The following is a 24,277-nucleotide window of genomic DNA, read 5'->3' as shown; positions in this document are numbered from 1 at the left end:
ATATTTCGAGCACCCTTTTCGAAGTATTTCTATCCAGGTATCCATGTACCTACTGCTTTCAATCCTAAAATTTTTCTTATTGTGCATGCTCATGCATTATATTAGTGATGATCATAATCATGCAACAGATAAGAAGGAGAGAAAAAGAGAATATAGGAACAGTGATTAGTAATGAGTTAATTATGTAGTTTTGTTAGAATTATAAACAATTAAACAGTAGTAATGAATAGCTTACAAAAACTTTGCAGCATAGCTGAGCCTTTCGGATCGTAAGACCGATGTATAAAAATAATTTGTTTCGAAATTGTCCGCGTGGTCTTCTAGTGCCCCTATTAGATAAGAATTAGTCATAGACATACATACCGAATGCTCGCCATGACCCTATGACCAACATTTGTATATGTATAGCCTTAGCTGATTTGGCTTTTCTAATAGGTAGTTCTTTCACTCATTGATTGTCTTTAAAACCTTGTCAAGTATAGAAAATTGATTTTATTTCATTTATTATTACATTGAAGCTACATTGTACTTATTAAGTATTAGGTATTATTTTATGTTTTTATCACTTTTGATATTATCAAGGCCAAAATTCCCAGTGAGTGAAGAATTTTATAGTACTTGAACACCATAGAAGATCGCTAAACATTACCTAATCATGGAACGGCTTTTTGCTCTATTATTTTAGGTAGATGCTATTGATCTCCCTTTGCTCCTATCCGCAACCCGGTGCACGCGCCCTGTTGGTTTTCGAAAACCTCGTAGAAGATTACAAACCGACAAACCGTCAATGGCATTCCCAATTACTACCCCACATTGCACATTCAAGGGTCTGATTGTGCTCCTAACCCACCCTCAGTTCGTAATCTTCTCGCCAGTTTGAAATTATATTTTCCCGAAGTGAAAGTAATTTTGATGAGTGATAGCCGAGTGCAGCCCAACTGCATAGTACAGTAGACTGGCCCTTAACCCTCTAATACCCAAATTTTTATTTTCGATCTAAATATAATTTTCAGTTATCTAAAATCATTCTAAACACGTTTTGGGCAATGATTTATTTTTACTCGCGAACCTATGAATTTTGGTTTATGATTTTTAAAATTTTTATTTTTGAACATCCCTATCTTTTTTAATTTTTTCTTGAAGCTTCTTCTAGTTACTGATTTTTAGCAATAATAACAATTCAAGTTTTAACGTTACTTTTAAAAATATTAAACTTTCAATTTTTTTCTGGAATTTTTTTTATTTTCCGTGTAATTAACGGAAAAACATGTATGAAATTATTTTAATGCCACCAAGCTCTTCTTCTGTGATAGGTTGATCGTAGAAAAATATAAAAGGTACGATTTTTTGTATTACACGTTAAATGAACCCCAGGCATTTGTAAGTTATAAAAGAATACAATTTTTCAAACAATTTTCAAAAATACAAAAAAGTTTCAAAAGTCATAAAAAACTTTTCTTATATGCGTGTTATGAGTTAAGGTTTAAGCCGAAAATAAAATCATTTTGATTTCCGAGTTACGAAAAATTACACAAAATTCCAAAGTGTACCCCGTCTAAAGGCGGGGTTGGGTATTAGAGGGTTAAACAAAAAAGTCGTAAAATTCAACGGGGCACCCCCTAGATATGTGCCTTGGGGTAAGAAAAAAGCTCTCTCAAAATTTCAACTCATTTGATTGCTCCCCCAGCTGGCGCATTCGATTCAAAGTTTGTATGGAATATTCATCTCAAATATATTGAAAATTGACCCTATGTCACTGTTTCGTCTCGTACATTTGTTAATCGCATTCAATTGAGCCCAGAATGACAAATTCACTAGTTGATACGCTAATGAAGATAGTTGCCGAAGGTTGTATCTGGATTTAAGCTCATTTTCATTAAGCTTTCAGTTGTTGAAAGTTAGGCTTAGATCAGCACTCCCGTACAATCACACATGTGCATGCACCTTGTGCCGCAGCTCGCCCAGCGTCATAGGTGGCTATGATGCGCTTAGTGGCTACCACCCAGCTAAGTTGAAGGAATACTAAGTAATATTGCAAATCTACTTCAGATAGTTAAAACACCAACTTTATCAATTTAAATCATCATACAACCTTCTACAATATTGTTTGCTATAGTATCAAGTAGTGTTTTTGACATTCTGGGTTCAGTTGAACGCGATCAACAATTTTCCTGACTCAAACAGGAGATGATGTGCTGTTTCCTATATGTTGGAGCTGAAAATCCCATATTGACTTCAATTCAATTGCGCCAGTTTATGGAACGACCAAATGAGCTGAAACTTTCAGGAAGTCTTCCTCTAACCCTAAAGAATAATCCTGGCGGGTGCCCCGTGGAATTATACAACTTTATTTTTCTCCCATACTAAGGTGGGCCAGTCTAATAGTACAGTAGTTTAACCAGAATTTTTAGGTCAGAAGATAAAATCTAAATTTTGTAATAAAAAGGTTGCCATTGCTTTGAAATTCACCCAACATCTAATCAAAACTACTAACAACAGCGATCAATTATCAAAATTCATCGCTCCCTGGAAAATATAATCCCAAGCCCAGGGTACCACTGGATCAATCACTTTACACGTAGATAAGTCACAGACATAACCATCCAGGCCTAAAATAGCTAGAACAACAATTTCTATCATCAAACTCTACCCTCGCCACGTTGGACAGAACGTCATGCGAGAACACTGTCTCCAAGCAAACCGCTGGCAGTGGATGCAAACTGAGTGACGACGACGACGCACAGTGGGACGGAATCAAAGAAAGTGGGACAAGTTTTCCATGTTGACAATAATTAAAAAAGTGATTTTTTTTTCTCAGTGTATTTCACTTTAAGTGAAATTTTTTTCAGTGTCTAAATGAAGTACTCAATAAATGATAAAACTTTGGAGAACATGTCAAAACGCTAAACCCGAGAGTTTTAGCACAAACACACATGTCCCATTTTTTTTTTGATTCCGTCCCACTGTGCGACGCCGCACGGTGATTGTTACACGGTATCAGCATAATTCAGTTTAATCAAGAAACCAATAAATCAGTTCTAGTTTACCGCTCGACCAAGGCAGTTGGTCAGTAGTTTAGTTTTTTTTAACTCAATGTGAACTTCCCATCTCATAATTCATATTTTGACTGCCACTTGCACTCGACTCGGCTGCTATTCGAATTCTCTGAACAGAATTTCAACAAAGATAATCAAAAAGTAATAAATTTGAATTTATACTACCTGTCATAAATACGGACTCACTAATATATGTATTGCAACACTCTCAGTTGAATTGGACTTTCGGAAGGCAGACAGCTTGGACTGCCGCTAGTAGGCGCCAGTAAGCATGTAGAATTGAACATTCTTTTCTATCTTGTGATCGACATGAGGTAGAAAGTTCGTGTCTTCGACAAAAGTGTTCAGAAAAACCTGTATTACTGGAATATAATGAGAATCAGCCTCAAATCACTTGCATATGAAGCGAATCTACTAAGCGGCTAAAATGAAGTATAACAGACCTGCCTGACTGAAATGAAGTATAACTTCCTTAACCGTCACTCGTCACTAGAGTCCGCGGCTACAAAGTAAAGCCACAGACAAACAGACGTCACACTCTCACCGATGTCCATCGACCACCTTTTTAACGGCCGATTCAAATATGTGGTAGATGGCCAATCCACCACCCGCAGCGCTCGCATCGTTTTTGTTCGCGTTTGACGTTTACACACTACCGCCATCTGTTGGCCCATCGGCTAAACACACCGATTTTAGCATTGGGCGTACATGTCATCGTGACTATAATTTTGATCGGGATTTGTTCTAAGTGTTACGTCTGTTTGTCTGTGGTAAAGCCATGCTGAAGGTGTCTGAGTTCGATCCCCGGTCAGTCCAGGATCGTTTGGTAATGGAAATTTCCTTGAGTTCTCTGGACATAGAGTATCACATCGTTCTTGTCACACGATATACGAATGCGAAAATGGCAAATTTGGCAAAAAAAAAGTCTCAGTTAATAACTGTGGAATGCTCATTGAACACTAAGCTGAGCAGCAGGTTTTATCCCAGAGAGGACGTAATGCCAAGAAGAAGAAGAAGAAGAAGAAGAAGAGGATACCTGCAACACGTGAATATAAAGTGAATCAGCTTCGATTATGAAGATATTACAACCTAAATCATTTGGAAATTAAAAGTATCAGACCTAAGTAGCTTGAAAAATATTTAAAACATAACTTAATTACAGTTATGGATAGCACACAGATATGGATCAGAGTTGGCTTAAATGGAGAATATCTCAGCAAATAGTGTTGCAATAACGCAGAACACATTTTACCTACGTGAAACATAAATTTTTACAGCACCGCAGTCAATCATAACATGCTCATATTTTTTTCCGTCCGTGTGAAATAAAATGTTATCCATATCCCTAGAACCGTTGGTTCATAACTGTGGGGCGTTGAAAACCATACCACAGTTATGAATCAACGATAAGACGATTCCGAAAGAAACGCCAAAACGTATGCTTTCACTAACACACCACACCACACCAAAACTGACAGATAAATTGCTTTTATAGTGTTCTGATTCATAATATGAGTCGATTTGATCCATAATAAGGACCCTCCTCTTCCACTGATCCACATCTGTGGGATGGACAACATTTGAAATCGATATCGACACTTTTTCGTAAATAACCGCGAAATTGTGGCGTGATCGCTTAGTTGTGTTTGATCCTTCGACCTTGACGCTTGCTCCTGCGGGGGCCGGCGATGAGGGCAAGATCAAACATGTCGCGCATCGGTCGAGTAAAGTGAAAAAGTGCCACGTTCGATTAGTTCTTTTTGATCTTTCGACGTTGACGCTTGCTCCTGGGCAGTGCGTCAAGAAAGCCTGAGCAGTCGTCAGTTGTTTTCCCTCTCGGGTCGCGCGCCTATTTTCTCTGAGTGCTTTTATATAGCCGAGCAAACGAGTGAAGCTGAAAGTGGATTGTTGCTGCTCAAGGATGACGGATCTATTGGTGAGCCCGTTTCATGCTACTATTTCTAATCTATAAAATATGTATGACTGCACCTTTAATCGTTACATTGGTGAGACGTAAATATGATTTATCAACAAACTTTGAAAGGTTCGTCACTGTAAGTGTCGACATAAACTCTCATTCATAAATTAATTATGACCAAACTTTTTTTTTCAAAACTTTTTTTTTCTTTTTACCTTTTTTTTTAATTAAAAAAAAATTTGAATGGTTCGACACTACAAGTGTAGACTTACGAAAGGTTCACTTTATTCAACAAACTTTGAATGGTTCTGTAGTGAACTGTCTTTTTCTCAGGCCAATTTTTTCACACGATTTCGGTAATACTTTTTATATTTCAAACACCAATGTTCACTCGTTTCACAGAAACACGTTTATTTTCCCCAAAACAAACCAACAAACTGACATCTGCTTTTCATACTCGGAAACAACTGCCTACTATGATCTGAATCAGTATCTTTTCTTCAACATCGAGCAAATCCTTATTAAATTTGAATTATTTTATTCCTTGCCTTTCACTATCCCTACATTCACCTCTTCCTCTACTCTTAGTTATATACTGTGATTCTAATCTGTTTAGTTAGATTTTACATTTTTTTCCTTCCTGTTCAATTGCTTCCATTTTCAGTTGAATCTTCGATTTCAAGCTTCTTCACCCTTGTGCAACCAACATCTGTTCTAATGTTTTTCAAAGATTCTTCATTGGATTTTATTTTCACCACGCTTATAGATGAAGATGTCATCAACAAATGAATTTGTCTTCTCCTTGGCAAATAGAGCGACCACTCCATTAAGTTGCAACGTTTCCTATAGATGAAATTAGAGCGTTTTCATTCCTCATTTGGTTTTTATGCGGCTAAAAGACATTGATAAAATGGTTATTATATAGAAATACGGCAACTTTACGTTTTCGAGCTTTTATTGTTAACCACTAGCAATTTACGCTATGTTTCCTCAGTTTAGTGCTCCTTTTAGGAAGCTAATCATAACTGGAATATTGTTCTGAAACCTAAATTTATATTAATGAGCATTCTTTAGTGTAGAACTATATCAGATATCGACCTGTTTAAAATCGAAATAAAAATTATGAACAAATTTGTATATTTAACTCCAGATAATTCTTATTAATTTCTGCATATTATTTCTACATAGATCATTGGTTTTATAATGCTGAATGGTATTAATTTTAAATATTAATGTATCGAAATCTTTTGAAGTTTCTAAATTTTAAATTTCTTTACTTTGTAATACTACTATGAAAAAATATCAATGTGAACATAAGAGATTAGAATTTTAAAAGGTTCATCATAGCTACCAATGGCTATGTGTTGTTACCAGCAAAATTGATGGTAGGGTAAGCTTCTGATTTTTGGCAGCAGCATTGCATTAATTCTTTGTGTTACATCATCTGTCCCTATGTTCAAAGTTTGTTCTTTAACTTTTCTCTTAAATGCATTGATTGGAGTATTAAAAAAAATAAAATCTTCAAAACTTCAATGGAAACGAATAGATGCACAAGACCAGCATAAGCATGAGAATTCCAAATCATTCTAAGATAAAATTACACCGACATCTTACACCTTCTAGATGATTTCTGTCCTCAATGCGTTGCTTTGATTAGAGCTTTTCAGACTCAATATCAAAATTATATTAAAAGATTAACACTTATATATTGTCAGAAAACTTAACCCTTAATATTTTCTTAGAATAAATAAAAAATGTACGATTTTGCAAGGCTCTATACATCTAGTAATTTCGTAATGAGAACTGTAGACTTAAAATACTATCAAAGACAAAATAAAGACCTCCACGTTCCTAACAGTTGCCAAAATTTTATGGAACATAAGGTAATAGAGCAAAATCTAGAATGCCATGAAAACTGTACTGTGATCTGTCAAACATGGGTACTTTTTGCAGTATCAAGGGACCAGATGCAGTATTAGAAGTAGTACCCAATTTGAACACGAGTAGGACGAACAGCTATATTTGAAATTTTTAGATTTTTTGAATGAAATAATACACTTAATATGTTCTACCTCTAGACTTATGCTACTTCTAATGTTCTCAAAACGCTACATTGGATAGAGCTTTCCTGGTTTAGAATATCAAAATGGGCATAATAGATCATTTTCATACTTATACTTTATAATTGCTATATACATGTTATAACTAAACTCCATTGTATACTTGAGATCTCAAAATGCTACTTCGGATAGAGTTTTACAGGCTAAGAACATCAAAGACAATATAAGAGATCAATATTATATAGATATTCTTACTCTACCTAATTCTCTATCTTTGTTCTAAAAAACTACTACGGATAGAGTTTTCCAGGCTCAGAACATCAAAGAGAGCATCAGAGATCATTTTTTTTAATTTCTTACGCTTTACATGTTTACCTTATTGATCATGTTTTTTCTTCAAACTGCAACTTCGAACAGAGTTTTTCAGGCTCTGAACATCAAGAGATCATAAGAGATAAAAATTATTTCAATTTCTATAAAGCTTAATACTCTTTCCATGTTCTAACGCTACTTCATCGTTTATCTTTGTTCTCAAAATGCTACTTCGGATAGTTTTCCAAGCTCACAGCATTAAAAAAAGCTTAAAAGTTCAAAATTATTTTTTAATGGCCTAATATACTTATATGTTCTAACCCTACATCATCGTAGATCTTTGTTCTCAAAATGCTAGTTCATATATATACATTTTTAAATGGCTAAATACACTTTCCATGTTCTAACTCTACTTCATCTTCTATATTTTTTTTTTTATCAAAATGCTACTTCGAATAGTTTTGCAAGCTCAAAACTTCAAAAAAAGCGTAAAAGATCAAAATTATTAGTTTTTTTTTATAATTGCTAAATACACTTTACTTGTTCTAACTCTACTGCATCGTCTATCTTTGTTTTAAAAATCCTAATTCGAATAGATTTTCAGGTTAAGAACACCAAAGAGAACATCAGAGATAAAAACCAATTAAAATTTTAAATGGTTAAACACATGTACATGTTTCTACTTCATTGTTTATATTTGTTTTCAAAATGCATCATTGGATAAAGTTTTTCAGGCTCAGAACATCAATGAGAATAGAAAAGATAAAAAAAAATACTTTAAATGTTCTAATTCTGCTGCATCGTCTATCTTTGGAAAGAGTTTTGTAGGATCAGAACGTCACATTGAGCATAAGAGATCAAAATTACTTGGAACGGCTATACTTTTCACGTGTTCTAACTCTACTTTATCGTCTACCTTTGTTCTCAGCTTCTTCGAATATTCTTTTCCAAGCTTAGATTACGAAAAAATATTTCAATTTTCAAATGACTAAATACATTTAATATGATCTAATCCTTTTTCATTGTTCCTTTGCGGAGAGTTAGCTATGCTAAGAATATCAAAGTAAGAGAAAATTAAAATTATTTAAATTTTCAAACGAACCAAACAGTTTTACAAATTCTTTCTCTGTTTTCTTGTCCACCTTAGTTCTCAAAGTGCTACTTCAATTAGCTTTTTCCAGATGTTTCAATCAAAGCGTAAGATAAAAATTATTTGATTATCTAAAATGGCTCAATACACTTTACTTGTTGTATGTCTACTCTATTGTTTATCATTTCGTTTGGTTTTGTTCAGGTACTCTATTCGACGATAATTTTTCTATTAGTTGCCCTCTCATGTAACCCTTTCCGGTTCCTTTTGTGATTACCCTTGCTATTTTGATTACAAATTTTCATTGCTTTTCATTGACAACCCTCTCATGGGATGCACTTTTTTTTTATTACCCACTCACTCAGGAGACTAGATGTTGTTATTAGTAAGCCTCGCTGGTTTTGCTTAGTTACCCTCTCAGGGGACTAACGTTTTGAAGACTACCCTCTCAGGGGACTCACTATTTTATTAGATACCCTCTCAGGGGACTCACTTTATGAAGACTACCCTCTCAGGGGACTTGCTTTTTGTAGACTACCCTCTCTGGGGACTCACTTTTTATTGGATACCCTCACAGGGGACTCACTTCTTGTAGACTACCCTCTCAGGGGACTTGTTTTTATTCTACCCTCTCAGAGGACTCACTTTATGAAAACTATCCTCTCAGGGGACTTGCTTTTATTTTCCTACCCTCTCAGGGGACTCACTTTTTATTGGATACCCTCTCAGGGGACTCGCTTCTATTACCCACCCTCTCAGGGGACTCACTTTATGAAGACTACTCGCTCAGGGGACTCACTTTTTTATTACCTACCCTCTCAGGAGACTCACTTTTTATTGGATACCCTATCAGAGGACTCGTTTCTATTACCTACCCTCTCAGGGGACTCACTTTATGTAGACTACCCTCTCAGGGTACTCACTTTTTATTGGATACCCTCTCAGGGGACTCGTTTCTATTACCTACCCTCTCAGGGGACTTGCTTTATGAAGACTACTCTCTCAGGGGACTCACTTTTTTATTACCTACCCTCTCAGGGGCTCTTTTTTTATTGGATACCCTCTCAGAAGACTCGTTTTTATTACCTACCCTCTCAGGGGACTCACTGTATGAAGACTACCCTCTCAGGGGACTCACTTTTTTATTACCTACCCTCTCAGGGGACTCACTTTTTATTGGATACCCTCTCAGGGGATTCGTTTTTATTACCTACCCTCTCAAGGGACTCACTTTATGAAGACTTGCTTTTAATGACCTACCCTCTCAGGGGACTCACTTTTTTATTAGATACCCTCTCAGGGGACTCACTGTATGAAGACTACCCTCTCAGGGGACTTGCTTTTAATTACCTACCCTCTCAGGGGACTCACTTTTTGTAGACTACCCTCTCAGGGGACTCACTTTCTATTGGATACCCTCTCAGGGGACTCACTTTTTGTAGACTATCCTCTCAGGGGACTCGTTTTTATTCTACCCTCTCAGGGGACTCACTTTATGAAGACTACCCTCTCAGGGGACTTGCTTTTAATTACCTACCCTCTCAGGGGACTCACTTTTTGTAGACTACCCTCTCACTTTTTATTGGATACCTTCTCAGGGAACTCGTTTCTATTACCTACCCTCTCAGGGGGCTCACTTTATGAAGACTACCCTCTCAGGGGACTCACTTATTATTACCTACCCTATCAGGGGCTCACTTTCTATTGGATACCTTCTCAGAGGACTCGTTTTTATTACCTACCCTCTCAGGGGACTCACTGTATGAAGACCACCCTATCTGGGGACTTGCTTTTAATTACCTACCCTCTCAGGGGACTCACTTTATGAAGACTACCCTCTCAGGGGACTTGCTTTTAATTACCTACCCTCTCAGGGGACTCACTTTTTGTAGACTACCCTCTCACTTTTTATTGGATACCTTCTCAGGGAACTCGTTTCTATTACCTACCCTCTCAGGGGGCTCACTTTATGAAGACTACCCTCTCAGGGGACTCACTTATTATTACCTACCCTCTCAGGGGACTCACTTTATGAAGACTACCCTCTCAGGGGACTTGCTTTTAATGACCTACCCTCTCAGGGGACTCACTTTTTTATTAGATACCCTCTCAGGGGACTCACTGTATGAAGACTACCCTCTCAGGGGACTTGCTTTTGATTACCCTCTCAGGGGACTTACTTTTCGTAGACTACCCTCTCAGGGGACTCACTTTCTATTGGATACCCTCTCAGGGGACTCACTTTTTATTGGATACCCTCTCAGGGGACTCATTTTTATTACCTACCCTCTCAAGGGACTCACTTTATGAAGACTACCTTCTCAGGGGACTCGTTTTTATTACCTACCCTCTCAAGGGACTCGCTTTATAAAGACTACCCTCTCATGGGACTCACTTTTTATTACCTACCCTCAGGGGACTCACTTTTTATTGGATGCCCTCTCAGGGGTCTCTTTTTATGAAGACTACCCTCTCAGGGGACTCACTTTATGAAGACTACCCTCTCAGGGGACTCTTTTTTTATTACCTACTTTCTCAGGGGACTCGCTTTTCATCCTATTCTCTCAGGAGACTCACTTTCTGCAGACTACCCTCTCAGGGGACTCACTTCTTTTTTAGATACCCTCTCAGGGAACTCGTTTTTATTACCTACCCTCTCAGGGGACTCACTTCTTGTAGCCTACTCTCTTAGGTGACTCGCTTTTTTATTAGCCTCCCTTTTCAGGGGACTTGCTTTTTATTAGGAACCCTCACAAGGGATTCGGGTTTTTTATTAGTTACCCTAGCTGTTTTCATTAGTTACCCTCTCAAGGGACTTGGTTCTTTGAGTAATCACTCTCTCAAATGACTCGTTTTTCTTGTTAGGTAATCTATCAGGGAACTCACTTACTAGTCAACTACTTTGGCTCACTTTATCTACTAATCTACCATCTCAGGGGACTCGTTTTTTTACCCTATCAGGTGACTTGTTTTTTTAGCTATGCTCTCAGGGCAGTCCCTCTATGATGCACTGTCTACATACTCAGGAGATGCACATTTTATGAGCTACCATCTCAAGGTTTTTATATTCTACATTCTCAGGGGACATGTTCTGAAACAGTTTCAACTTTTACAATATTTAGATTTCTTCACACTTAGCTCAAATCACCGAAGTCGGTAATTTATTTACCGAAATCTCAACAGCTGAACGGTCGGTAATCGGTTCGGTAAACGAATTGATTACCGAATTTCGGTAATTTGAATTTTCGAGCCTAAATAATTTTTACCGAAAAAATGTAATCCATGACCCCCGGTTGTTTTTCCCCCTGCTTCTCATCATCACAATACAAAAAGACAAAATATCACAATAATCTCATATTTTTATTCAATCTTCATGATTGTACGATATTCATTCGGGTTTAAACTGCTTTACGACACGGATAGATCCAGAACCAAGCAATACTGAGAATGAGGCTGTCGTTGTTGCTGGTGAAAGCTGGCTACGTTGCAACTAATGCGGGACGGACAAAACGGCTTCTACGTGTTGGTTCCTAGCAGCGTACTGCAAATAATTTTGTTTATTATTGTCTAGACCATTAAAAAACTATTATGCTTACCTTCATCCTAATAATTTTTACACAAAATGTTTGCAGCTGCTTCCAAAGACCCACCAGAAAAAAAACTAACACACATGACATGGTGCTGCCAATTTGCAGATTTACCGATTCCGGTAAATTAGCAGATTAATTACCGAAACATCGGTTGAATGTTTCACCGTTGTCGGTAATGCTGGCGAATTACAGACGCTTCAGTAAAAAGTATGACAGATTCACGTCAATTTATCGAAATTCGGTAGTTTTGCTGTCAAAAACTACTTGATTACCGAAAAGTCTGTAATTTAGTGAATTACAGATCAAATTCGGTGATTTTGTTGACCGAACTCTCACACTCTGTTTGAGTGTGTTGAGACTTTTTTTTAGTTTATAATCTCCTCTTCTTGGCATTACGTCTTCACTGGGACAGAGCCTGCTTCTCAACATAGAGTTCTTATGAGCACTTCCACAGTTATTAACTGAGAGCTTTCTTTGCCAAAGTTGTAATTTTTCGCATTCGTATATCGTGTGGCAGGTACGATGATACTCTATGCTCAGGGAAGTCAAGGAAATTTCCATTACGAAAAGATCCTGGACCGACTGGGAATCGAACCCAGGCACCTTTAACATGACTTTGTTTTGTAGCCGCGGACTGTAACCACTCGGCTAAGGAACCTACTTTTACAGATGTTATGATTTTGGCCTGTTTTCATATTTTTAGATGCATTCTTTGATACCACATAGGCTAAATAAGTGCTCTAAATTTCTAATTCACCAATTAGTAAATATATAAAGAGCATAATTGTTTATTTTTAAATATATTTTTTGACGTTCACTATAATTACTACTTTCATATTTAACTCGTATCCAAAGGTATTGATATCTTATAAATGCTTCATATTGATGACAAACCAAGAATACATACATTTTCTGCTTTCTTTTTTTCCTACTTCTTTTTCAACTTCATGTTATACTCACATTCCAATATAAAAGGATGCATAACATTGCATAAACACTGTTTGAACCAGTTTTGCTTCATAATGTATGTATTTCATCTTTATTTTTATTATTATCATTATATTTATATAAATCATTACTGCGTAAAAGTCACTTTTGCAGTTACGAGTAAAAAGTGACATATTTGCATAAAAATTCTTACGTCTTACGTAAATTAGGTACAATTCGTATTTTTCCATGGAAAATAATCAAATTGGCGCATGATGCAGTTTTGCGATTATGTGTGCAACATATGTCATTTATGCAAATTTTAGATCCTTTGACCAATAACAACTGTTCCTTACATACCGAGGTGCTGATGTGGCTAGATCTTCCAGTTTTGATTTTTGACCCGCGTCTCCATACATTCAACGCTCTGTGTGTCACCTACCTTAGAATTATTATGCATCAATGGTTGCTATGCAACGATCACCTCTTTTGTCGTTTCGTTACCGACGTTGGAACTCCATAAAAATCCACGCGTTTCTGCACTTGCAAATGAAAGATTGTTGAAGTATTTCTGTCCAAACTCATAACTCACTTCCAGTTCGGAAAAAGAAGCAGCATAAATTGTCTGATAAGGCGATTCGGAACACTTGTTGATGTAATACACACCAATTAAGGAAAACTATACCAATAAACGATTTAGCCACCCGCTCTTCTTGATACATTATTTGTTGTGGGAGCAGCTGCGCCATGTAGTGAACTGTCTTTTTCTCAGGCCAATTTTTCACACGATTTCGGTAATACTTTTTATATTTCAAACACCAATGTTCACTCGTTTCACAGAAACACGTTTATTTTCCCCAAAACAAACCAACAAACTGACATCTGCTTTTCATACTCGGAAACAACTGCCTACTATGATCTGAATCAGTATCTTTTCTTCAACATCGAGCAAATCCTTATTAAATTTGAATTATTTTATTCCTTGCCTTTCACTATCCCTACAGGTTCGTCACCTCAAGTGTCGGCATAATTTTTCTCTACATTGATATTGTTCATATCAAATTCAAATATTATATTTAAATATAAGCATGTTTATATCTCACAAATAATTATTTATCATGGTCTAATCGCTTATCAAAGTGAATCCTGTGACCCAACGATCCTCCCCATTAACAAACATCCCTCCCAGTAACCTTTGTGGAGATGCAGAGGCAAACACGGTCTCCAAATAGCAAAGGTTACACACTAACATTCCTTCCCCAATCCCACCTGACTGCAAGGACGTGGCCGGCGCCGTTATTGACCCTGTATAAATAGAGGCACTGAATTATGCACACTGAAGAAGATTATGGCCAATCCCAGCCGAACTTCTAATTGATTCTTTGTGCATTTTCACTGACTTCGGTCAATCACGGAATAGCAACCATTGATATGTGTAGTCAGTCTAAGCTAAGCTAAGCGCGAAATTTTGATGTGTATTCTCGAAAACAACTATATTCTGCATTGCCTTCTTCTTCTTCTTCTTCTTCTGCTTGGCATTAACGTCCTCACTGGGACAGAGCCTGCTTCTCAGCTTAGGGTTCTTACGAGCACTTCCACAGTTATTAACTGAGAGCTTTCTTTACCAAAGTTGCCATTTTCGCATTCGTATATCGTGTGGCAGGTACGATGATACTTTATGTCCAATGTCAAATTTCAAAAATGTATGCAACCATGAAAATGATTTTAAAATTAAAGCAGAATGGCACTTTTTCCCAACCTCACATGGAAAAGATCCTTGTGATGGTATCGGTGGCAACATTAAGCGAATAATAATAATAATCTTAGTTATCATTTCTTTTCACTGAGTCGTACGCCGCCTTGAAATCAATAAACAGATGGTGAGTCTGCAAGTTATACTCCCGGAATTTGTCTAGGATCATTCGCAAGCTAAACATCTGGTCCGTTGTCGAACGGCCCTCACGAAAACCAGCTTGGTATTCGCCGACGAAGGACTCCCCGAGCGGTCTCAGTCTGTTAAACAGGATGCACGACAGAATTTTGTACGCCGAATTCAGCAGGGTAATTCCTCTGTAATTGGCACACTCCAGTCTTGTAGATAGGGCGGATGAGGCCATCCAACCAGCCGGTGGGCAATTCTTCGTCCTCCCATACCTTCATTGATTGATTTTCCTATTAATCCTTTATTTATATAGTTCATTTTTTTATTATTTTTTTTTGGTTTTATTGAAGGGCTATTTATAAAAGCCTCATTTTGTAGATTGTTTATATTTTAATGTGAATATTTGGCTTTCTGTCGACCACTCTATCAGCAGCTTCATTTATTTTTTTTTTTTATTTTTATAGGGAAGGTTAAGCCACTGCGTCCATTAGATTGAACTTTTGTGGCATGACCCTTTTTACTTTTCGCATCATAGAGAAACTAAAACTGTCCAGCATGAATCAAGTGATAAGCTTAAGCACTCGTCGTCTTTTCTCAGTCAGGCAAAATAGAGTTAATAAAACCCACATCCTTACTGGGATTTCAAGTCCAAATTTCACTTGGTTGTAAATAATCCCCGTTTATAAATTTGGATCTGCGCTTGTATAATGCACTACAACAGCAAAGCAGATGTTCCGAGGATTTTTTTCTCTTTTTTCTTTTTTCTTTTTTTTCTCAATTTTCTAGATCCTTAAACAGCCAAAGTGCCACCAAAACATAATTATAAACTTCTCCTAAATCCGTAAGGAATTTCGGATTATCATTGGATCCAAATGATCAATGATCTATATCGACACAGATGCAAAAAGTAGAAATTTTTGAGAACTGGTCGAAAATGATGCAAAAATATCGGAAACAAGGATAACGCGATTTCAATAATTCGTTGCTAAAAAAAATTATGCTGCTGGTAGAGGGGCAAAACATATCGGGAGATACATTTAAACATTAGTTTTTCCAACAACGAATGAAAAAATTGATCCCAAAATGTTTGTACTTAAACCAGATTTAGATTCAGTCACTATTTCTAATAAAACTTGGAAAATGATGTATACTTCTTGTATAATACATAATGGTCTTATCTGGGATCAGAGCAGGTGCGTCCCATTCGGGTTCAGATTTGTTACCACTTCTAGTACTGCATTTGGTCCCTTGATACTGCAAAAGGTAACCAAGTTTGACAGATCGCAGTACACTTTTCACGGCATTCTATAGAATGCATACCGTGATGCTTCAATACCCGGACACTTAAGCAGCGACAAATGTTTAAATACCATTTTCAATAAGTATTATGGCTAAACAATTAAAGTTCTATTACTTAGTGAATAACTTTACATCAGATTTTTATAAGAGTGATACATTTTACCTTAAAAATAACGATTTTATAACGAAAATCGGTAGAATGATGAAGCATATCTTGTCCTTAAATCCGGACACTTGCAGCAAGTGTTGTCTTTAAATCCGGACACTTTTGAATCGAAATCCGGACAACTGTTTCGATATTGATTTATTTGCGCAAAAATAACGAAAATTATGTTAGATATTATTTACATACCATATATCATACAACTTGAAGTATTTATGCGACTCACGGTGTTTCAAAAACAGGAATGATGAGAGAAATTTGTATTTGAATTTCCTGCACTGCACTTCGTTAGAGTTCAACGGTAGTAATGAAAAATCACAGAGTTTTTCCCCATAATTCGTTTCATTTTCATTCACGCTGCCTTCTATAGTTGTTTGACTGGTTTTCCTTCACTATCACTTTTAAAATGTTCGTTCACTTCAATTTACCTAGGAGATATAATGTAATGTCCGGATTTGATACATTTGGCCGTAATCCCGGACACCCTCTTTTCACACCCCGCAATACACATTTACACCATATTCCACGACTGTTATGTAATTAAATAGTAAAACTATCGTTTTATTTCTATTTGAGTTGAAATCACTTCACTAATAACGAAAATGAAACATATTTTTCACGGATAAACACTCGACGTGTGTTTGTAAACACTACTACCGAATAAAATTGCGCTGTGAAGAAATGACGTCCAGCCAGAGCAGCGTAACTTATTTTCATTTTATTAATTATTTGGCAATGTTAACTAGATCGAAACAAACAGTAAAATGATCAGAAGTATCATAAATAGCTGATGTGATTTAAAACTGGCAGAATAACATTTAATTTTTCCTTTAATTAATGAATATTGTTAGAGTGTGCGGATATTGGTACCGTCCGGATTTTGATTCATCACGGTATATGCTTTCCATAGCGGCCGTTTTGGTTATTTTAATGATCCATTGCAAAAAAGTGTTTTCCATACTAATTTCAAACGCATTTTAAAAATAGTTCCAGGACACGAAAAATTGTTAAACTTTGGAATCTAGCTCAATTTTTAACGTAGATTCAGAATATGTGAAAAACTGGATACCAGCCAATTCTTGCAGAATCACATGTTCACCGTTTTAAGTACAGGAAATTTTACATTAGATCAAACTATTGCTATCTTCTGGCACCCCTGCTTGTAATAAAACTGTGAGAGAAGAGGGAAACTTCATAGGCCTTTTCATGTGACAGATCCGTCTATGCATTTGTTTACATCGGTGGAGGACCGGTGCTAACACGGGCCTGTCATTTTCATAGAAGAACTGTCATAGTGCTTCCCGATCAGCTGATTTGAGACGTCATGTGAATAGGCCTATTTAAATAAAGCGAAAAAATTGACAGAAAAGTGCATTCTTCCTACCCCAACAAAAGTGCATCGTTGTTGTTTTTTGTTTTTGTTTTATTGTGCTAATATACCTATACGTAGTTTTTTTTTTGGATTTATCAATAATCCTATCCAAAATGTACTGCACGTTCTGTAAGGAAGGTGCAGCCCAATTGACACCGGTAAGAAATTATCAGAAATCGAACTCCATTCATCTTTTCTATAAAAATCGTCATTTTTCCAGCACCACTTATGCAGTTCATGTGTAGTTCACCTAGAGGACTGCAGCCATTCGAATCAGGTAGGGCAGCAAACTACCGGCATGGTGATAATTCCCAAGAAAGAACCAATTGAGGAGGCTGAATGTGATGCATGCTCAGGTCGGTTTCCGGAGGATGATTTACCCGAGCATAGGGCGAAATGTTCGACACGATTGGTGTTCCGATGTGGCCTTTGCAGCGCTAGCTATTTGAGCATGGAAGCACTTTGGAATCATTTGGATTCGCATGAGGTAAAGAGGCTTGGGAGTTGGATGGCTGAAGGGCATTATTAGTTAACTAAATCAGGAACTTTTATCCGGTTAATAGGAAGCGAATGGAAGTAAAGATTCGTACTGTAGCGAAGAAAAGGTCAGCTACCGGTTGCATCTGTGCGCTTTGTGTAACGATCAACGAGGTTATCAGGACGATGATTATTGGGAGCATATTCACGTAAGTGTTAAGTGTATTTCATTCGAAAATCTATGATACAGAAATCATGCCCTGTTCGAATCTTAACATCATTAAATGACATACTAGCAAGCTTTCATTTGAGACTAATTTTGTTCATATCGATCTATTCTTGCGAACGCACCAATCATTTATGTCGAAAAAGAGAAACAGGTTGGGCAGGCCTGCTCTAGAATTTCACACTAGGATTCACTGCAAGCAGAACAAAGAAGCAAGAGTTACTTGAGAGACCATTTTTATTGAAATGGACCAATGCACGAGTTCATTATTTGACGTTTGAGCGGTGCCGTGTTATTTACGTGACCATGGCAACGAGTGAATTCAGCACCGCTCAAACGTCAAATTAGTGAACTCATGCATTGGTCCATAGAGGCTTTAGAGACCTTCCGAAGTACGCCGTCATTGAAATTTGTACGTGTCGTTGAAGATGGTTGCTAAATCATGTCACATTTTCGAATTAAAGAAAGTCAGTTGGTATTACACTGAAGCATCTGAAAAAGTATCAGCATACTTTCTGCATATCAGCGCATATAGTGATACTTTTCCGGATCAATATGAACTGTGAGGACTTAGTTTTATCACTTTGAAATTACGAACTGCATTGTCAACATGGCTGCCAAAATTAATGACGGGCTACTTAGCCTTAAAAATAGAGACTATTTATAGGCTTGCATCTCTTAATTGTAATTGTAATTGTAATTGCTCAATCCACACCCTGGCAGACAATTATCCGCCCATCTAGACACGGGCTGGGTGAGGACCTACCAAGCCTCCCCCGTTAACATGTCCTATACCGTTTAGCACACCGGGATCTTCCACAAGCAGGCGCCGGAATTAAAGCGGTCCCACAAGCTTCAGATACATTAAATAGATATAGTCCCCCAGGCACTAAACCGAATGGCGCCCTCCGCTTCACCACTAGTACTGCTTCCCCACACGCCAAGCACAATATCGAAAGTAGCGCGTTGTATAGCAAATACAGTACACCACCTCCGACACTATGCCAAATGTACAGGAAAAACAGCACCAGTAAGAAAGCGGAAGGCGCACCACTCGGTTCAGTGCCAGAAGGACTATAAATATAACGAAGAAGAAATGAAAAGATAATAGAGTTGGTTCGGTTATTTGATTGCTGAAACGAAAAAAACAGAAAAAAACAGAAACAAAGTGTTAACATTAAAACGGGGTTTTATAATTGATAAATGTATCGATAGTTTCTCATCTGTTACGTTTCCTTATCGTAGCGCTGTCGATTTTTTCCATCTCCAAGGTGTTCGTCTCCGCTCGAGCAATGAGGACCATGATGAAATGAGAATATAAAAATGTGAGCATTAGTGTTGATCTAGTAATAGATTAATTTAAACTGCTTTTCATGTGCTAAGTAACTTGTAAACTCCTACTCAATTATGTTTTGTTGGCCTACACGTTTTATTTAGACACAATTTTTATTTAGAAAACTATTTGGATCCGATATTTTAGGTGCAGATTGAGCATGTTTGATAAAACAAGCATCCTGTTTTCAGTTAAAGAATGTTCAAGAAGTTGATGATTCTGTTATTTATACTGGCTACATACAAGAATTCACTATTGATGTAATATATGGATATTGAAAGTTCCAACGCGCGATTATAATACTTCAGTTTTCGTGCTGTTGTATTGGTGTAAGTAGTGGGAAACCAATCAGTTTGGTGATTCTAACGGTGACAAATAGCAAGACGAAAGGAAAGTTGATAATCTATCATCATTATGATTTCAGTCCTAATTTCATGATCCGTTTAATAAATTCCACGTATGATTCGGCAATTTTAACAATTTATACATGTGTATTCGAAGAAAGCAGACTACGAGCATTTATTACCTGTTGCAAGGTTCCAAAGTGATCAGATATTTATCATTTTCTACAGCCTAATTTAATAATAGCTACACGGGAAAAAATTCTGTGGTAAAAATAACTATTTTACCTGACTACGCCCGTTCTTAAAACTACCATGGAAATTCAGACCAATTTACTATGTTTACGGTACACCCCACCGCATTATTGGTACATTTGACGGAAATAATTTACAACAATCTGATTCCAATTACAGACATGGTAAAATCAAGCGCATTTCTGGTCTGCTGAAAATTGCCGGTGCGAGCGCTTAAGTTAACCCCCTAAAATGGTAGTTTTTACCGCACAATTTTTTTGCGTGTACATTGGGTTGTAACAAAAATTTGATCTTGGGATGTTGATTTGCCTCCTGATCATAGTTTCGACAATAGTCACATGCTTACTATCCCTTATGGCAGTGTTGTTGATTCTATTGTCTATCGCTCATCAGTTTCGCGCCACCCGGCAGGGACTTGGTCCTATGTACTCAATACTCTGCTGTGTCTTAACTTCACGCAATACATTCTGTAGATGTGTGATACAGTTTGCGGAATATTATGATTTATCACTTCGTTCAGATGGAAAATTCTGTTATGGTACCATATTCACATATCAGATAACTCCCACCTGGAACGATGTAATACATCGGAGACATGTAGATTCAGATGTATGTATACGATCTATGCCTAGTTCGGCTCTGATCGACAGGCAATCAGTGTATTCAGTTTTTCAACTAGCTTGAAGCGATGAACGTTTCAAGACAAGCTCTCCACTATATCTGCTAGCAATCACCGGTCGTCGATAGACATTTCGGTTCTTTTCTGCTAAAGATAGATCCGATTGTATGCCAAAGACTATGGCTCATGCTTTTCAATACAGCTGGAAAAACAAGAACTACACCCAGCACCAAATAGTACGTAACTATGAGGCGGACCGGAAGGTTTGATGAGCAATCCCCACCTATTTATAGGCTTGCATCTCTTAATCTTAATTAAATAAGCTGGAATTTTGACCAGAGACTCCATGTGTGGACTTGAAGAAGTGGACAGGCTTTATTATAAAATGCTGCTACTATTACAGGAAGATCATGATGGATTTTATCTCAAATGCTCCGAATGCGGGGATCATTTTCGATCGAAAAAGCTACAAACTGATCATGCTTTGAATCAATGTAAGAGTCGACGGACAACGGACGTACCGGATTTACTAGTGAAGCAAGAGTTTATTAGCCTAGATCTTCCAATGCACGTTGATAGATTTGATGATTGCAGTGGAAGCAATGAAGAATCACCAAAAAACCCCGAGGAAGAACCCGAAGGTGATAATATGGAGGTGGAAGAAAAAACAATGGCTGAATTGCCATCAAAAGCGATTACTGATACGAAATGTCCGCACTGTGCAAAGGAACTACATCGTGCAGCTGCGCTGGCCGTGCACGTCAAAGATTGTCACACGCCAACAAAATGTGATCAATGTGATCTCGTCTTCGAAGGAAGGAGTCGAATGTCGTATCATAAGGTAAAACTTGTTTTATATTGTCTAGCAGACTTCTAGCTTCGAGTGTTCCCAAAACCTTTTCCCACAGTCCAAAACTCACCGGACACCAAAGTTCGTCTGCCCACACTGTCCGAAAACGTTCCACTTGAAGAGTACCTATCAGCCGCATCTGCAAGCCCACCTCAAAGCGGACAGCTATCCGTGTGACATTTGCGAGAAACAGTGCAAGGATCTGCGGTATCTCGCTCAGCACTACAGACGGTACCACTATCCGTATGCTCATTTCCAGAAACTGTTTGCGGCACTAAAAGCACGTGAGCAAGGTGACAACACTGCCATGGATGAGTTTAAAGTCGAGAACGGAGCGATTTTAAAAGAGCAAATCAAGGAAGAAGATACGGAATCGGAGTCAGATGGCGAACCGGTTTCAGCGAGTGATCACAAGGTTCGTAAAAATGTCAGTCATGTAAAATTCCTCAGTGTAATCTTCTATAATCCTCTAATTACAACTTGCGTTTGCAGATCACGTGTAACTCGAATCTTCAAGACATAACAGATGGAAAACCATGTTCGACGGTAGGGTCAATATCCATTAAACCCCCCGATGATCTGAAAACTTCAAAACCAGTTGTACTTAAACCAATCGGCACCGTGTGTCCCTACTGTGATAAAGATTTCAAGAACACAAAAATCGTAACTGGACACATAGAATGTTGCCATGAGCCAATCGTTTGCGACGTTTGTGGAATAACTTCACATGGCACGACCGAAGCTCGTGATCATAAGGTTTGTTAGTGGCAAAATTTCTCAATGATTGTAACCCAACTGTTTGTTTTTCAACCATTGCAGACGAAAATTCACGCACAAAAATTGTTCGAATGTGTCCACTGTCCGAAGAAGCTCCAAAGCAAGACGTTTTACATCGTCCATCTCACAAAGCATCTGAACGATCGTAAATTTAGTTGCCAAACATGTGGCCACAGGTATAACAAGTTGGACAATCTCATTAGTCACTCGTCCAACTTTCACAAGATTGAGAACGCATGGGTGAAAGTTCATAGCACTTTCAAAGATTGTTACTTACAAGATCCTGAACTTGCCTTCAAACACGGTTTGCAGAAGGATCACATCGCTTTGATAACTGGAGAACCGACGACTGAACAACCTCTCCTAGATGAGAGTTATCAGCCGTCAACCGACAAACTAATCCAATCCATCAATCCAATGCAATCGAATTCGCCACATCCTCCAAAATCCGCTAAAACCGAACCCAGATGTCCCCACTGCGACAAAACCTACTCCAACCGGTGGCGATTACAATCTCACATCGATGAAAGGCACGGTCCGGCCACCTCGAACACTTCCAAAACCGCACTGAAGTGTTCCCACTGCACCAGGGTGTTCTACGCCAACTGGAGACTTAACGCTCACTTCACCGAATGCCACCTGGAAGTCCAGTGCGAAATTTGCGGGGAAAGTTTTGCCGGAAAGGTGCAAGCCCGGTATCACCGGAAGAAGAGTCACACCGATCCGCAGCTCCAGTGTCCCCATTGCGAGGACAAGTTCCACCTGAAGGTACAACTGACGCGGCATTTGACCAAGCACGTGCAGGATAGGAATTTTCCATGTGAGATATGCGGTGCCAGGTTCAAAGATCAGCACTATCTCAATAACCACATTCAACGGATGCACTACTGGAATGAACCGACTAGTGCCGGGGATGAAGGAACCAGTAATGTTGAGTCATTGGATAAAGAGGCTCAGTCATCACAAATAGAATTTGTTACGATCAAGCAGGAGATGGATGAGTCCTAGGTGTAGCTGTATTTTGGTGGATTTCGATCTTTGTAGTGGGCCACAGCTTACCATTTTACTAGATCTTCAAGGGTGTTGAAGAGTGAAACACAAAATTTTAATAAAAAATTCGCATGACTTTGAGTAGCTCTGTAAAGCTCTCAAGATAAGTTTAATTTTTTGAGTTAGTACTCCAACTATTCTATTAAGATTCTCTCTTTCTCACTCCTCTATTCCTGCATCTGCTGATCTTGGTTGTGTCGTAACAGTATTTTTTCACGAATTTACAAACCTGCTATGCGGTATCTCTGATGAAGAAAAAGAAAAGGAGGTTTGAGTATTTTTCACCTTTTAATTCCTTCTTTATTGCTTATCTTGTGACAGATAAAGCGCCTGTGCCAGTGAAAGAGGTTGCAGTAACGGGTTGAAGAATAAAAGGAGTAAGTCGAGTCTAGTACACGACACTGAAGACGGCCTTACAGTTGAGGTCGAAATAAGCGTATCTGTAGGATACAAACTCTAGTGGAATTAAATGGTATAGTACTAAATTCGATTTTTTCATCTACTAATAAAAAATCGCCAAAAACTAACGGAAGCTCGTTTTTTTGCATCTGAAGACGTTATTCGAAAGCTTTTCTATTGCATTTCACGTAAAAATAATCTTAGAATGATAAAATTATTGAACTTTTGAGAAAGCGTTACTTCTATTTTGGAACATGTTCCAGTAATAGTGGTATTTGCTA

At 37.8% G+C, this 24,277-nt stretch overlaps 1 protein-coding gene across 4 annotated transcripts; it reads left to right on the top strand.

Moving 5' to 3' along the window:
* The first annotated feature begins 17,658 nt into the window (after window positions 1–17,658).
* Window positions 17,659–23,710, top strand: LOC5578221 (zinc finger protein 729). 4 transcript variants are annotated; one of them, XM_021840012.1, is made up of 8 exons: window positions 17,659–17,827; window positions 17,890–18,156; window positions 18,233–18,355; window positions 21,324–21,761; window positions 21,829–22,206; window positions 22,263–22,321; window positions 22,352–22,526; window positions 22,590–23,710. In XM_021840012.1, exons 1-8 carry the CDS (start codon window positions 17,783–17,785, stop codon window positions 23,553–23,555), a joined length of 2,451 nt encoding a protein of 816 aa, XP_021695704.1. In that variant the 5' UTR covers window positions 17,659–17,782; the 3' UTR covers window positions 23,556–23,710. The 4 variants fall into 4 exon arrangements, with proteins under 4 accessions (XP_021695704.1, XP_021695705.1, XP_021695703.1 ...); XM_021840013.1 differs by having other exon boundaries at window positions 17,660–17,827; window positions 21,829–22,185; XM_021840011.1 differs by having other exon boundaries at window positions 17,660–17,827; window positions 21,829–22,185; window positions 22,263–22,526.
* Window positions 23,711–24,277: the final 567 nt, after the last annotated feature.

This window comes from Aedes aegypti, chromosome 2 (assembly GCF_002204515.2).
Source record: "Aedes aegypti strain LVP_AGWG chromosome 2, AaegL5.0 Primary Assembly, whole genome shotgun sequence".
NCBI classification, from domain to species: Eukaryota; Metazoa; Arthropoda; class Insecta; order Diptera; family Culicidae; genus Aedes; species Aedes aegypti.
This window is presented reverse-complemented; position numbering and strand designations above follow the sequence as displayed.

Coding starts and splice junctions, on each gene's coding strand:
- LOC5578221 (XM_021840010.1), top strand. CDS start 17,783: ATGTACTGCACGTTCTGTAAGGAAGGTGCAGCCCAATTGACACCG. Junction 22,207..22,262: donor TTCGTAAAAATGTCAGTCAT/GTAAAATTCCTC, acceptor TTGCGTTTGCAG/ATCACGTGTAACTCGAATCT. Junction 22,527..22,589: donor CCGAAGCTCGTGATCATAAG/GTTTGTTAGTGG, acceptor CAACCATTGCAG/ACGAAAATTCACGCACAAAA.